The 15,744-nt window shown below is 43.4% G+C and overlaps 1 protein-coding gene across 1 annotated transcript in view; it reads left to right on the top strand.

Moving 5' to 3' along the window:
- The window catches only part of KCMF1 (potassium channel modulatory factor 1), a 130,400-nt gene extending 116,376 nt beyond the window's left edge, over positions 1-14,024 (top strand). The window contains exons 6-8 of the mRNA XM_044659305.1: positions 3,715-3,889; positions 10,590-10,872; positions 11,983-14,024. Of these exons, the coding sequence (XP_044515240.1) occupies positions 3,715-3,889; positions 10,590-10,872; positions 11,983-12,244 (720 nt within the window). The 3' untranslated portion in view covers positions 12,245-14,024. The remainder of the gene's footprint in view (positions 1-3,714; positions 3,890-10,589; positions 10,873-11,982) is intronic.
- The last annotated feature ends 1,720 nt before the right edge of the window (positions 14,025-15,744 follow it).

Here is a 15,744-nt window from a genome sequence, read left to right on the forward strand (position 1 = left end):
GGAGTGAGGCTAAGCAGTTTGAGAATCTAATACCAAGGAAAAGAACTAATCAGAGCTGAAGAACCAAGGATTCCACCCAATCCACTCTTAGTGGTTAGTTCTTATAGCAAAAGCAAAGAGGCGCTCAGAATCCTAATTGATGATGCCTTTGAAGAAACAATTATAGACAAGACAAGGATGAATGAAAATGGAGAAGAATGGAGACACCAGTAGCAGTTCCTGACACAGAAGCAAAGCAGAGTACCTGCACTAGAGATGCAGAAAATAGTAACTGCTTAGATCGATAGATAGATGGAGAGATAGACGGAGCTTTTATTCCCACCAGCTTTGTGAGACAGTCAAAACATGATCATTTCCGTTTTGAAAAGAGAAAACTGAACCCCAGAGGGTGTCTGGCACCTTACACGTATATGAGGCAGAAAAAAACCATGTGCTACAGGTGGAATGTCGTGTGACAGGCAGACACACACACACACGCGTGTGCATGCACTTAATTAGCCTATTTTAAAAACCATTCCTAGATAATAAGGGATTCTGAATTAACTAGTAGAAGGTACAAATTTAAGAAAGTGATGCTTACTTACCTTAGAAAACGGACATCTATCCACAGCTCAAAATGGGGAGCCCCTGAACATGATTGGTCATCCCATCAGTACCATAAAAAGTACCTGGTTTGGATTTTATTTGAGTATTTTGTAGCAAAAATAAGAGAGTGCTCTCTAATTTCAACCTAGTGTTCATCAGAAAGCAAAAAATATTTTTCTGAACAGATGTAATAAATTAAACCGTGTGTGCTATCTGAAGGTGATTTTTTTTTTGTTTTTTTGAAAATCAGATAAGACTTTAGAAAACTAGATGTAGTTCATTTAAAAAACAATGATGCCAATGAAAGCAGTATGATGACTCCTCATACATCCTATGACCACCCCCACCCTAACCCTCCCAATTTGAGCAAATAAAAGGCAGGTTGGCTATTGTGTCATATATGATTCTGATTGCCACCAACTCAAACTTCACTATTACGTCTCAATACCCATCACTCTCTCTCAGCGTAAGTGAATTAATAGTTGAAAAACCATTTTTTCTGACTAGTTCTGTCATTAATTTTTTTCCCCTTCATTGAAAAGAAGCCTATAGTTGTAACCCAAATCAAAAAGGATTTATCGTGTCTACTTAGTGGGGAGCACTGGAGATGAAAAAACAAAATGAAAAAGAATCCCTACCCTTAAGAAGCATATATTCTACTCAGAAATACACATGTCTGAAATGGACATGGCAGAAGTTATTCTATAGTTATCGAACTCACTGCTGACAAAGTTAATGATTCCAGATATTTTCACCATCTATCATTGCTACCCACAAGCCTCACTTAACCTGTGACCCAGTTCAGAATATGAGACATCATTACCGGGGAAAAAAAAAAGTTCATGAGAAAGCTGATCTTAGTGCAAAGGGCCGTAGAGATCTTGTGGTCCATCTCTTGTCCCTTTGTTGTAATAAGTAAAGAAACCAAGGCCTCATGAGACTAAATAAGTCACCCATGGTTACACAGAAAATAAGTGGCAAAGCTGAACCTGGAACCTATGACCTCTGGTTTGTAATCCAGCTCCCTTTCTACTCTCCTCGATGAAGGTATTATACAGGGGAGTTATGGGGAGTGGTGTAACATCATGAAAACAACAGTGGTTTGGGATTCAGCAGATCTCGGCCCTGCCACTTACTGCCTGGGTAACCTTAACTGACAGTAGTCAAGTTACAGAACCCCTCTATGCCGCAGATTCCTCAACTATAAAATAGAAGAATTAGAATATATGACTTTGGGATCCTTTTCAGGTCCAAATCTATAGTCCTGTGATCTTGTTCAATTCCATTAGTTTTTAGTTTTAATTTTGCTCATACCTGGAATTTTCTCCCAATTTAAGGAGATATAGGGGAAATCGTATCAAAGTTTTATGTTCACTGACATGTAACTAGAGGATAAGGCTGAATTTTTAAGTCTTAAAAATAAGCCCTCTCTAAAATCTCTTAGCACAAATGCTTATAATTAGTGAGATTACAACCTGTGAAAAAACTTCGTAAGTTAGAAAAAGTAGGTACAAGCTGACTAGGGAAAGTACCTGTGGTTTGTTGGATTCGTGGAGTAGGAGTCATGTTTTAAATGATTCCAAGGATGCTGCTGATAGCCAGTAGTGGACTGAAGATTTGGGGTAGACAGAAAATTTTCTTCAGGATTTCGATTCACTAATCTTGCAGAGAAGCAACCTCAGGAAATGTTGATTTGGTCTCCTCTTTTGAGAAAGAAACAAATGACCGAATATAAACAACTCAGGGGGAAATTACAGGGTTAACACTTTCCCAGAAAACTAATTTTCCCAAAATGATTCATTTCCTTTGAAAAACCAAGTTATGACCATGTGTCTTAATTATAGCCCAACTGCATTTATCCAGCATTGCTTAGGGCAGGAATCCATAACCTGATAATTGTATTTCAACACAATCCATTCCCTCTTCAGTATTTTTTAATATCATGCATTTTATACATTTTAAAACATTATCCTGAGAAGGATTCGTAGGCTTTACCGAACTGTCAGAGGGATCCGTGTCACAAGAAATATCCAGAGTTCTTGGCTGATTTGGTCTCACTATTAGTTTCTCTACAACCTGTGAGCTAAAAATGCTTTTTACATTTTAAAATAAAATTGTATTTAAAAAATATAAAAACCATTCTTCCCATACAAAAATGCATTGATTAAATCTATTTTCCTTGCTGGCAAACCTGGATATAACAAGTGCCTGTCCAGCTTGGAATTGATTTAGTCCCTGCCTTAGTGAGAAGGCCTTTCATGTGAGTGATAGAGTAATTTTTATTGGCTGTAAATGTTTACCATTTTTTATTGCAATATTTCTAAAAGCATTCTTCTGCTTTTTTAAAGAGAGTACTCTCTTGAGTCATCATCATGAATATAAATATTAGAATTTTAACTTCAGAAAGGACCTTTGAGATAATCTAGTCTAGCTCTGATTTGATAACTAAAAGCCCTTCTGCCCATGGAAGTTGAGGGGTTTGCCCAAATTCACAGAGAGTCTGAAGTCTCTAACTTATTATGCAAGTTTTCTTAACAATAATACCCTCAGATAGGGCTAGGATTATCTGCTCCCATACTAAAGAGCGCATCACGTCTAAACTAAAGAATTAGAAAACAGGCCAAGAAACTTAAAATCTGCTTTAATAAGTAGAGTCTTCCTTTGCTGTGAGGAGTCATTTCTTATTTGTCTTTGTATCCTGATACCATAATCCTCTGCTTTATTTTTCATACCAATGTCTGGAAGTAGATGTGAGAGTTAGCAGTTATTTTTTAGGCAATACCTAGAATCACAACAACGTTCTGTATAGTTGAGGCAGCCAGAAGTCTGACCAGAGTGAGTTAGGTGTTACTGTATTCAAATGCCTATAGTTAATTCTTTCATTACTTTCAAACAGAATCCAGGAAGTATAGTTTGTTCTCCATATGAATTGAAACAGAAAGACGACATTTTGTTTAAGTTCCAAAAAGCCATTTTAGAAGGATCTTTTTAAGCATTGTTTTTACACGTAATTGGGGGAAAATAAAATCTTTTTTCAAAATATGAAAAAACCTCTTTGCCTAGTTAGCAAAAGTTGTTTATATTTATTTTTACAAGCTATTCGACTTATTTTCTTAACTTCTGGGTTATGATGAATCGAGTGGTGTTCGCCATGTCCGTAGAATGTTTCACCCTGGCCGAGGTCTAGGAGGTCCTCGGGCCCGTCGATCAAACATGCACTTTACTAGCAGTTCTACTGGTGGGCTTTCTTCTTCGCAGAGTTCATATTCTCCAAGCAATAGGGAAGCAATGGATCCTATCGCTGGTGAGACCTTTTTGTATTTGCCTCATGAAGAAAAATGTTTTGTCTTTTTCCTTTTTTTAAAAACCTTGGTTCTGATGTTTGTTTTTGTTCACTATCAAACAGCTACCCCTTTTCTATGTATTTTCATTTAAAAGCCCCAAAGCCTTAAAATGTTCATAGTGGGTAATAGCAGAAATCATTTTACTTTCCTGCGTTTCCCCCCCCCCCCCCATGCACAGAGTAAGTGATAGAAGACATAAGAAATTCCTATAGCAACATTTTATCTTGTGTTCTTATGCTCTAAAGCAGGGGTTCCCAAACTTTTTTGGCCTCCCGCCCCCTTTCCAGAAAAAAACATTCCTTAGCCCCCTGGGAATTAATTTTTAAAATGTTAATAGCAATTAATAGGAAAGATAAATACACCTGTGGCCATCACCACCTCCCTGGATCACTGCAGCACCCACCAGGGGGCAGTAGTGCCTACTTTGGGAATCACTGCTCCAAAGGGGAAAAAAATTAAACTTATACAGAAATCAAATGAGAACAAGTTTTATCTTTCTATAAAATCACAGGAGGATTTTGTGAAAATACAAAACTAGAAAACTAGATACTGGAAAATGTATCTTCTAGTACTGTGTCAGTGAAGCTGTGGCATGGATGCCAGGGCACAGGGAGGACTGCTCCATTCCCCCTCTGTCCTGTCACCCAGTGCACACACTTCTTCTCTCCACTCTCTGGAGTAATGCGGCGGGAGGCACATGCAGCTCGAAGTTGCACTTTGGGCATGTAATCTCTAAAAGGTTTGCCAGGAAAAGTTAAGTGAAAAAGTATTGGGACCCCAAATTTGTAACAAAACTTTCTTGCCCTCTGTCTGAGAAATTATGAGCTTGTAGTTCTGCTTTGAACTTCAGACTGCAGTTTGTAGTGATTATAAATAATTTTTGTTTAAAACCATACAGCCTCATTTAGGGAGTAAAAAGCACAAACCCATGTGGTGGCAAATTGGACATCTCAGGATTTGAACTTCTTCCCTGTTTACTGGTTTTCCCTCAAAGTCTTTTTCTTTGCCTGTCAGTTCCAAAGATTAGGTGTTTAGTCTGTGTAAGGCATTAGACATGCAAAGACAAAAGAAAAACGGTCTCTGCCTTGAAAGACCTTACATTCTAATAGAATTAATGTCAGCTAAATAATAATGTCATTAATAGCTATTAAAGAGGTAACTATATCCATACATTGGCATGTGAAGAGGGAGGGCATTAATAGTTGGAGGCAGTGGGGCCTCTAAATTGATACTTGAAGGAAGACAAGGACTGAGAGGAGGGAGGACCTAGTAGGTAGAGGAGATGGTTTTTGCTGGAACATTAGAATCTCAGAATAGCAAATGGACCAGTTTGGCTAGAATGGAAAGCCCATGAGCCAGAGTAACAAGAAATAAAACTTGAAAGGTAGTGAATCAGAAGCTGGATTGTGGAGGGTCTTGGTAGGCTGAGGGATTAGTATTTAGTCCCTAAGAGCAACAGGAAGCCACTGTAGATGTCTGAGCAGGTCAAGGCCATTCTAAGACCTGTGCCTTTCGGAAAATCATCTTGGTGGCTTTGTAATCAGTTAATTGAGGAAGGGAAAAATGACTAGCAAGGAGAATATTCATATAGTCCAGAAAAGTGGCATGGAGATGAACTAGTGTGGCTAAGTGAATGTTCGTGGAAATAAAATTAATATGAGTGAGAGAAAGGGTGAGTCAGCAATTACTCCCAGGTTTCAGGCTGGATAGCTAGAAGGATGGTGGGGCCTTTGGAGGAGAATGTAGAGTTCTAGAAGAAGAGGATTTCCACTTTAGATTTGTTTAATTTGAGATGCCAACAGGACATCCAGGTAGAAATGACCAGATTGGAAATTTAAAATTTTGGGAGATAAACTTGACATGCTTGAAAATAGATTTGGAAGTCATTTGCATCGAGATGCTTCTTGAATTGACAGTCACACTTTGGGGTCAGGGTCTAGCAGAGACCATCAGGAGGGAAAGGTCAGATAATAGGTACGAGGAGAACCAGGTGAGATCAGTGTCACAGAAGCTGTGGGGACGATGGTGATCAGGAAAACACAGATTGGGAGGTCTAGAGTTCAGATTTGGCCACAGACACTTCCTAGCTTTGTGACCCTGAGAAAGTCACTTAACCCCTATCCCGCCACCCCCGCCTACCCTTTACCCCTCTCTTCTGCCTTGGAATCAATACAAAGTATTAATTCTAAGATGGCAGGGAAGGGGTTAAAAAAAAAAAAGTAAACAGGTCAAGGAGGAAAAAGCCTGAGAAATGGTCACTGGATTAAGCAGTTAAGAAACTGTTGAATGACTTCACTAGGATTGAGGGAAAGTTGAAAACCTGGTTGTCAGGGGCTGAAAAATGAGTAATAAAGAAGTAGAGGTAGCAGATGTAGGAGTGTTCTTTTTAGGAATTTGGCAGTAAAAGGGAAGAGAGATATTGAGAAAGGAAGGCACAAAATACTGGTCTTGGAGTCAGGAAGACCCAAGTTCAAATCCTTCTTCAAATACTTCCTAGCGGTGTGACCCTGAGCAAGTCACTGAACTTCTGTCAGCCTCAGTCTCCTCATTTTTAAAAAGAGGACAGTTGTGAGGGTCAAATGAGGTAGCATGTAATACTCTGGCCATTATTATTATAGGCTTGAGGAGGGTATATTTGTTGGGAGCAGGTAAGGAGCCAAGAGATAAGAGAAGATTCTGGAGAACAAGCAGTGACTCAAGTTCACAAGAGAGGAGACAGATAATGAGAAGAGCATCAACAGTGGCTACCTTTGGGAAAGAGGAAGGGCCACCTCTTTTTCAAAGAATGAAGTAAAGTTGTGAATCTGCAACAGGCCTCAGGCCTCCTCTGAGGAGTTGGCAGCAAGCTTATCTGCTCTAAGGAGGAGGATGGGGCATTTGGCCTGAGAGACACCAAAGGGCTAGAAAAATCACGGGAATGCATCAGAGAAGATTAAAAAAATGGCCATGCAGCAGTGGCTAAAGGTCAATAGCAGGGATCCTGGTGGCCCCAGGGGCATGACCTGAGCCACAGGCAGCAGCTTAGGAGCAGCAGCAGCAGACAAGGCAGGCGGCAAAGAGTTTCCCAAACCTGGGTCGGTATCTGCCCTTTCATCCTTGTGGACACTGCTTGGGGAAAAGGAGCCATCAGTGGCCAAGGGCCATCCCAAGGAGGTCTGGAGCAGCTTGCCCTGGGGCTCTGGCCTTGGCCTCATGTTATTTGGCATTCTGAGTGACAACTTGGATAAAGTCAGAGATGACACACTTTTCAGATCTGCAAATAACACAGATTTGGAAGAGATACAGCCGGGGTCCAGAAAGATGGTGACTGATTCCCAGACATTAGTTCAAAAGGAGATGGGGTTTGCTAGGCCTGCCCTATAGGGGCTCTCGTTATCCCTGTTTTACAGATGGGGAAACTGAGAGGGATAGAGGTTAAATGACCTGCCCTGGATCACCCAGCTAGTCTGTCTGAGAAGGTATTGGAACTCGGATCTTGAGTCCAGGTGCCCTGTCCTGTCTCCTCCATCTCCTGGCTATCTAGTGAATGTGGAGAGTTGCCTCTCCTCTCCTTCATGAATCTACTGGAGCAAAGGACAGACGACGACCACCTGCAGAGAGTGAAACAGGAGTCCTTTCTACTCCACAAAACCTTCTGTCTTCTATTCCCAACCTTCTTTGAACTTTGCTTGAACCAGGGGCTGAAGGGATAATTGCCACAATTGGTACTAGATTGGGGAGCAAAGACCCCATTAGGCCCAACAAAGGGAGAAAAGTGTGAGCAATGGAGAGGAAAGTGAGAGGGCCACAGCCAGGGACTCCAGAAAAGAACCAGAGGACCTACTTGAGCCTTGCCTTTACCTTCATTTCACACTACAGGGAGTGCAGTGTCCTTTGCCTTGAGCAGGCAGCAGTGAGTGACCCCTCGGTTTCCTATTACTACTGATGTTGAGGATTCTTCTGTTCCTCACATGAGTCAGAATTCTGCAGTGGTGCTAAATCTCAAAATTCTGGTGTTCTTAGGGAGGCCCTGTGAAATGCCAGAATGGTTCAACTATCATTCTTAGAGCCCTGATTTTGAAGCATCTCTGCCCAAGGGTTATTAATCAGGACCAGGCTGTTTGGCAGTGGCTACATGAGATGGCCTTCTAAGGCGTTTCTTCCTAAGCTGGGGTTCTGTGATCCAGATTTGCCTGTCAGTCCATGGAGCTGGGAGTTACACAGGTGCCCTGAGGCCCATACCAGTAATAGACAGGGCAGACAACAAGGCAGACCCATCCATGCATCAGAGTAGGTGTAAGGCAGGAAGAAGGGGTCAAGACAAGCTGGGCAGCGGGACAAAAGTGAATCCTAGGAGCCTGGCAGGGAATGAAGCAGGAATCTTCTCAGCTCCAACAAAAGAAGGTCATGTCTAGGAATTCAGGGATATTGGACAGACATCTGGGGTCATCTGTCAGAGTTGAAAAGGCAGAAGTTAGTCTGGGAAGAGAAATCTGGACCTGCCCAAGACGGTGAAGAGACAGCAGGGGCTGGGGAAGAGATGATCCTGGCAGAGGGAGAGAGAGCTCCACACTGGGTTCCAGAGTCTTTGGACTAGAATTCCACATTTTCCCTTAGGCCACTTACCAGTGTCCTCTCGGCTTCCTGATCTTTCAGAAAGAAGCTCTCACTTCAGACCCTTCCAGTTCTATGTTCCAAGATTCTGGGAACCTCCTACCCCTTATCAGAATCTCCTCTGCAGCATCAATGGGTGAACAACCAGCTCTGGCTAGAGCATTTCCAGGAATTCACCACCTCTTAGGCAGCTTATTTTTAATTTTGAGCCTTTCTTGTTGTCAGAAAATTCTGTCTGCATTTGAACCAGAATTTATTCCCCTTTAGTTATTTCCTGCTAGACTTACTTATATTTCTACTAAGAACAATGTTCACCCTTTTCCATACAATAACTGTTCAGATAACTGAAAAGAACAGCCGTGGGCTATTATTAAAAGGTTAACAACCAGCTCTCTAGGGGAAAAAAATCAACTGTATGCATAATATACTTCTAAGGTAAATTTGTGACAGTAACATTTTTCCCATCACTTTCTTAAGTCAGCTAGACAGTAGCTCAAGCCATGATTGGTATCATTTGCTGATTTCGAAGGTGTCAGTGCTGACCCTGAAAACCAGACCTTTGGTTCTCGAGCTGGTTTGAGCTGAGGACGAGGGCGTTTTCTTTTTTTCTAGGTTTAAGCGTTCTCTGTTTTTTCAGTGTTTTCCCTTGACAGGCTCTCATCCTGCCTCTTCTTTATGTTAGCCACCTCTTTGTGGACAAGCTTCGCCTCAGCAATGTCCTTTTAAACCATGGTTCCAGCCGTGACCTCCAGCACCACCATGAACCCCAGTGGAGCTCAGTTCTAGAAAGGGCAGAGACCTGAGTAAAGAACCCAGGGGCCCAGAATGCAGAATGACTTGCCCCAACGATTCACACGAAGATTCCCCAGTGAAGCTAGTATTAGATTTTCAAGTCTTGTTCTCAGTGCAGGCCCTCTAAGACGTATTTGATAAAGTGCTTAGTTCTGTTGAACTGGGTTTTTTTCCCCTCCTTTTTATTCTTCTTTATGGGGGTGGCTCACTGGGTAGGAGGGGGGATGAGAGAGATTCAGAAAGGAAAGTCAAGACCTACCAGCCTTCTTTAGAGCACCCACTGTATGCCAGCTCCTTTGCTGAGCTCCCAATGTAAATGATGTAAGGACAAAATCTGCTCACCTTTTTTTTAAGCCCTCACCTTCCATCTTAGAGTCAATCCTGTGTATTGGCTCCAAGGCAGAAGAATGGTAAGGGTGGGCAATGGGGGTCAAGTGACTTGTCCAGGGTCACACAGCTGGGAAGTGTCTGAGGTCAGATTTGAACCCAGGACCTCCCGTCTCTAGGCCTGACTCTCCATCCACTGAGCTACCCAGCTGCCCCCTCTGCTCATCTTGTTTGTTTCTCTGCAGGAGAAAATCAGTAAGATACATAAACCAAAATAGTGGGGAATCAGAAAATCATTTCATGGGGCTATGGCTTTAACAAAACAATCTTTCAGGAATATCCAATGTTTTCAAGTGAAAAAGGGTTTTAACATCAATAGATGCTTAATAATATTTGTACTTTTAGTATTCATTGTTTGAAAATTCAAAAGTAGTTGATGAAGAACCTATTATGAATTCAGAAATATTCTTAAATTAATTATATTTTATTGATAACAGTAGTGTTGCAATACATTTGGAAAACAGTAGATAGAGGTGGGAGATAGTCTTCAGAAATTAAGTTTGCTTATTGAGTGTATTGAGTCACCCTGAAAATTTTGTTGAAGCTGAAAAACAAAATGGAAGTGCTGTGAGGCATGGTGGGAGGGCTAAGGACCTCCTTGTAGATCTGTGATCCACCCACAGCCTGGGAAACATGCTATTAGGCCCTTCTTGGAAATGTTTTCTTTGGGCCAATTTAAATCCCCTCCTCCCAGGCTAGAGTACTTTGTGGCTCTGAGGAACGCCAGACGAAGCCTCTGCAGGGTCCAATGTTGGCCGCTGCGCTGCCCCTTCCCGAGATGCGTGTGGGGGTTCTCCTGCGCTTTTCCTCAGCGTTCTCTCGCAGGGCCCGCCTGGCGCCCCTTTCCACGAGGGGCCCGGATGACAGACTCTCCGTTTCTGTTGGCAGAGCTTCTCTCTCAGCTCTCAGGAGTGAGACGTTCCGCGGGAGGACAGCTCAATTCCTCGGGCCCCTCCGCCTCGCAGCTCCAGCAGCTGCAGATGCAGCTTCAGCTGGAGCGCCAGCACGCCCAGGCCGCGCGCCAGCAGCTGGAGACGGCCCGCAACGCCACGCGGCGCACGAACGCGAGCAGCGTCACCACGACAATTACACAATCGACGGCCACCACCAACACGACCAGTACAGAGAACAGTCAGCAAACCGTTCAGAACTCCCAGTTTCTCCTGACAAGGTAGCTCCGCCGCCTTCGCTTGTCTTTAGAAATGGAATGTGTTGGCGCGTCCTCACCACTTAACTCTGCCTTTCCCCAACAGCAGAGACGGGCGGCCTCCCAGTGCAGTGTAGGCACTCGTCCCTGCGCAGTGTAGAAACTCTCATCCCTGCACAGTGTAGACACTCTCGTCCCTGCGCAGTGTAGACGCTCTCATCCCTGCACAGTGTAGACGCTCTCGTCCCAGCGCAGTGCAGATGCTCTCGTCCCAGCGCAGTGCAGATGCTCTTGTCCCTGCGCAGTGTAGACACTCTCATCCCAGCGCAGTGTAGACGCTCTCGTCCCTGGGGCTCATCGTGCAGCATTGTGCTCCTGGTGAGAGGGGCGTCTGCATGCCCCGAGTCGTGCCAAAGGCATTTTCTGTCCCCTCGGCTGCCCTTCCCTTTACTGTCAGAGAGTTTGCCCGGCACAGGAAGGCGGCTAAAGGGCAGAGCCCAGCCCGCAGCCACGTAGGGACGTGACTTTCAGAGGGACGCAGGAAAAGGGGGTCCCATGAAATGAGGCGCTGCGGGTGGATTTACTTTTTCTAACAGAGCTTTACCTAAAGGAAGTGGAGTCTCCTGGGAGACGGTGACTAGGGAAAGCCAGATTTGAACCCAGGCCCTCCCGGCTCCGAGCCTGGCGCCGTCTCGGCCTGCCCCGCTCCTTGGGCTCAGAAGCTGTGCTAAGTGCAGCCCAGGAGGAGGCCCCGCGAGGGTCCGCTCGGCTCCTGGTTCCGGGGCTCTCGGGGATGGGCTCTCCCAGGACACGCTCATGGACGGCTCTCTGAAGGCGGCTGAGAGCGTCGTCCCGTCGTGCCAGCTTCCGGGGAGCTCTGGCGGCCCCGGAGGAAGCCCAGGCACTCCGGGAGCGGCTTCTCGGGGGCCTTCAGAGCCCCGGCACGTGGGGACTGGAAGTCGGGGTGGGCTGGCCTCGGCTCCAGCGTCCATTCTTGCGCCCTTTGAACCCCGTTTTCCAAGTTCCACCTTGCTAGAGCCCGGCCGCTCCCAGCTTTGGCAGAGGGACGCGGCCTCAGGGGTTCCCGTCACGGCCCAACTTTGATCCATTCTGTTTTCTCTTGCTGTCACGCAGGTTAAATGACCCCAAGATGTCCGAAACAGAACGTCAGTCAATGGAAAGCGAGCGGGCAGACCGTAGCCTGTTTGTCCAAGAGCTTCTACTGTCCACTTTGATGCGGGAAGAAAGTTCCTCCTCCGATGAGGATGAACGGGGGGAAATTGCAGATTTTGGTGCTATGGGCTGTGTAGATATTATGCCTTTAGATGTTGCTTTAGAAAACCTAAATTTAAAAGAGAGTAATAAAGGAAATGAGCCTCCACCTCCTCCTCTTTGATGACACCCCAATCCGCAGACAATGTCCTCTGTGCTGTATTTGCCAATGAAAGTGGACAACAACTATCTTGGGTTTGTTTTGGTGATTGTAATTTCAGGTCTGTCACTCTTGTTACATTGTGTACATTCAGAAGGAAGAGAAAAAATATATATGATAATCATTTCCACTTAACTAATTTTTACTTCTAGCAGGTAAATGTAGGTAGCAGTGCAGGGGTGGTCCTGCTTCCTGTACCTTGACATGCAAAAGGCTCCTAATACTCCACATTCAAACTGAAGAGGAAATTGAAATCTCTAATGAAGCTGCTGTGTGTATTTATGAATATTAATGAATAAAAACTGCTTGGATGGTTTACCTTAACTACTGCATGAGGTTTTTTGCAGCGTGCATGAGTTTTAGTGACCTTGTCATTGAAAACCTTAAACACCAGGAGTCAAACCATACAGACCCAAAGCTTCCCCAGCATTATTCAAAGGTTACGGCCGGCCGAGGGCGTGCGTGCTGGCCTCGCCGGCCGAGTAGCTCTTGAATAATGTCCGACTTCCAACTTCCTTTCTGTGCCTCGAGCACGGGACGCCCGCTGTGCGGCGGAGGGGCCCTGCCGGCCGGGAGTCCGGCCTCTTTAGCGCACCCCGAGAAGACAGCACAGCACGGGACGGCCGAAATCTGCTGCAGGGGCGTCTGTGTGCCCTCAAAATCGAATCCTGTTCATGTTTGTTCAAAGTTTTTACTTTTGGCGGTTGTTTAAATTCTTTCGATTGTTAAACGTGTTTTATTCAGGTGTAGATGAATTCATTTATTCACTGTTCAACAAAGTTAACCTGGATTATGTTGTCTTAGTTCTTTAAAGCCTCACCTGCTCGATCACATTTTGGTTTATTTATGTATTTGCTTCCTAGTTTGCGGAGACTTGTGAGTACCAGGCGAGCTGGAGGATTTGACTTCCCAGACTTTGTCAACCTATTACAACTGAACTCTTCATGCTAACTTCAGCACCTTTTATTTATTGGGGTTTTCTGGCATAAAAAGTAAAAGCCTTTTAATTGAATCATGCCACCTACATGCCTATATTATTAATCCTCTATGTAAAAAAAAAAAAGAGAGAGAGAGAGAGAGAAAAAATGTACAGCGGGTTTTTTTGTGCGTAGACTTTCATAATCTACCTGAGACAGGGACAGCAGTTGGGACGGGGTGGTGGGGTTGGCAGGGAAGGGGAGGGAATTTTTTTGGAATGTAAATTTAGGACATTAAAACAAAGTTCGCACAGCTTCTGAAAAATGACAACTAGGCTTATCCATAATCATGTCTGTTCCAGTTCCCTTTCCTCTCTTCCTTCCTCTCCTTCTCTCGCCCTTTTATTTGCCTTCTTTTTCTGTGTCCTTCCATTTCTGTAATGATTCGAACATTTTAGAATTAAATTACAGACTTGAATACCCACTGGTGTTCTTAAAAGAACTGTGACGTGTATGTTAATCTTAACGTAACCCCCCCCAAAAAAGGTCACCCCCACATGTCCAAAAAAGGTTTATTTTCATTTTCCTAAGGAAGCTTCAGATTCCAGTGATTTCCACATAATAATAGGTTTGTTTTCTTTAGTCTCTGCAACGAAAAATGTTTTAAGGAAAAGCTTTTACACCAGGCCTTTGGTTATCCTAGCAGTTAACCCCAGTAGGGATTTTTTTTTTATTGATTGTTGAGGATTTTCACAAACAATTTTCAAGCTGTAGTCTTTTCAAACACATCTTCTGCACATTACAATAAGACACGCAGTTCAATAAAGCATTTTCAAGACTGTTGTTCAATTGAATTTCTTTGGTGTTGGTGAACTATCCTGACTGCCCTACTCTAGGATTTCAAATTGTAGCTCTCCAATCCAGGTATTTTTTTCCCCCTTCATCCTAGAGCAATCTTGGTTTTGTGTGAATTAATCCCTAGAAACTATTAGTATTCACTCCTCTTCCTCAGAATTTCATGGAAAATGGAAAAAAGCCATTTTTTTATTTGTGCTTTTTAAACAGTGGAGGCCAACATGTCAGTCTATTGAAGACAGTCTCAACAATAATTTAACATTTCAGAATATCCAAAGGTGACGGTATTCCTTCTATAGGGTATTGTTTTTAGCAAACGTATTTCATGCCCTGTCAGTCCAGGATGAACAGAATGTGTGTCTGATAGAAAAACGCTCTGTGTGTGTGTGTGTGTGTGTGTGTGTGTGTGTCTAGATTTAGGTACACATACATAGAAAAATAGCCTTTTCCTAACCTAAGCTCTTCCAAGTCTTGTGTCCTCACTTCTTTTTTGCTTTGGTTTTTAAAATTATTGTCATCCCACTGTTTGATTTTCTCTCATACTGTTTGAATGGAAATATGCTGCAAAGACTAATGGGAGGGGAAAAACGAGCAAGTGGATAGATATTGGCATTTGTTTTAGCTACATTTTCATATCACCCTGCTCTAGGTCAGACTATTGGTCTGGCCAGTGAGTGTCTTAGCTATGTTCCTGGGGGATTCTGTCATTTTTCATGTGCTTTCTGTTAGGACATCAATAAAGGTGTATCTTGTTCCATTTGCACTAGAGTTCAGAGCCAAATGTTTTCCTGATGAAATGAGGTGGGATGGGTAACTGTCCACAGGGAAGTGAAGCCCGTACTGTTTTTGCTCCTTTGTAAACTATACATTGTATGCATGGTGACTTCTGATTTTCCAGCAATATCACTATTTTCTTAATGTGTCTAGAGCAGTGATGGGCAAACTACGGCCTGCGGGCCAGATGCGGCCCCTTGAAATGCTCTATCCGACTATGCCCCGTTATTCCTGATCTGATAAAGACAATGAGTAGGATACAATACAATGAAACTTCCAAAGAGTTGCCTTAGAAACAGACTGACAGACGAGCATTTCCTTTCCTTTGGCCCCCTCTTTAAAAAGTTTGCCCATCACTGGTCTAGAGGATTTCACTTTGAGAAAAGTAGCAAAATTCCCCCTTAGGGCAACAGTATCATGAAATAGAAATTCTCTGGGTGATAACAGTAAAATCCAAAATTGTATTTTCATTGCATTGGATTGATTTAAGGAAACTGAAGAATTGGAGCTGAGATTTTTTTTTTTATTACTAAAAGTCATTTTTTTTAAAGCTTTTAAACTTTTAGGGGGGTTGTTGTTTTTCTTTTAAGTATTTTCTTACCAAATTTTGTTAGAAGAAATAGTTGAGGCCATTCCTAAATCACAGTGATACCTTGCCTAGAGACCTTGGGCCACTCGTGTGATAGTGGACAGATCACTTCGTCCATCCTCAATATCCTGATCTTTTCAGTGTGAGGATTGAAGTAGGTGATCTCTGAGGTCCCTTCTAGTTTAACATCTGTAATCCCAACTTTTCCTCTTCTCACCCTCTCAAAAAAAAAAAAAAAAAAAAAGCATCCTTGTGAATAAGATTTCCTTCTTATTCCTAGGCAGGACTGATAGAGATCCTTCATGGTCCCTAAATCTGCTGAAAAGTCC

The sequence above is a fragment of the Gracilinanus agilis genome, chromosome 2 (genome assembly GCF_016433145.1).
Source record: "Gracilinanus agilis isolate LMUSP501 chromosome 2, AgileGrace, whole genome shotgun sequence".
Classification (NCBI taxonomy): domain Eukaryota; kingdom Metazoa; phylum Chordata; class Mammalia; order Didelphimorphia; family Didelphidae; genus Gracilinanus; species Gracilinanus agilis.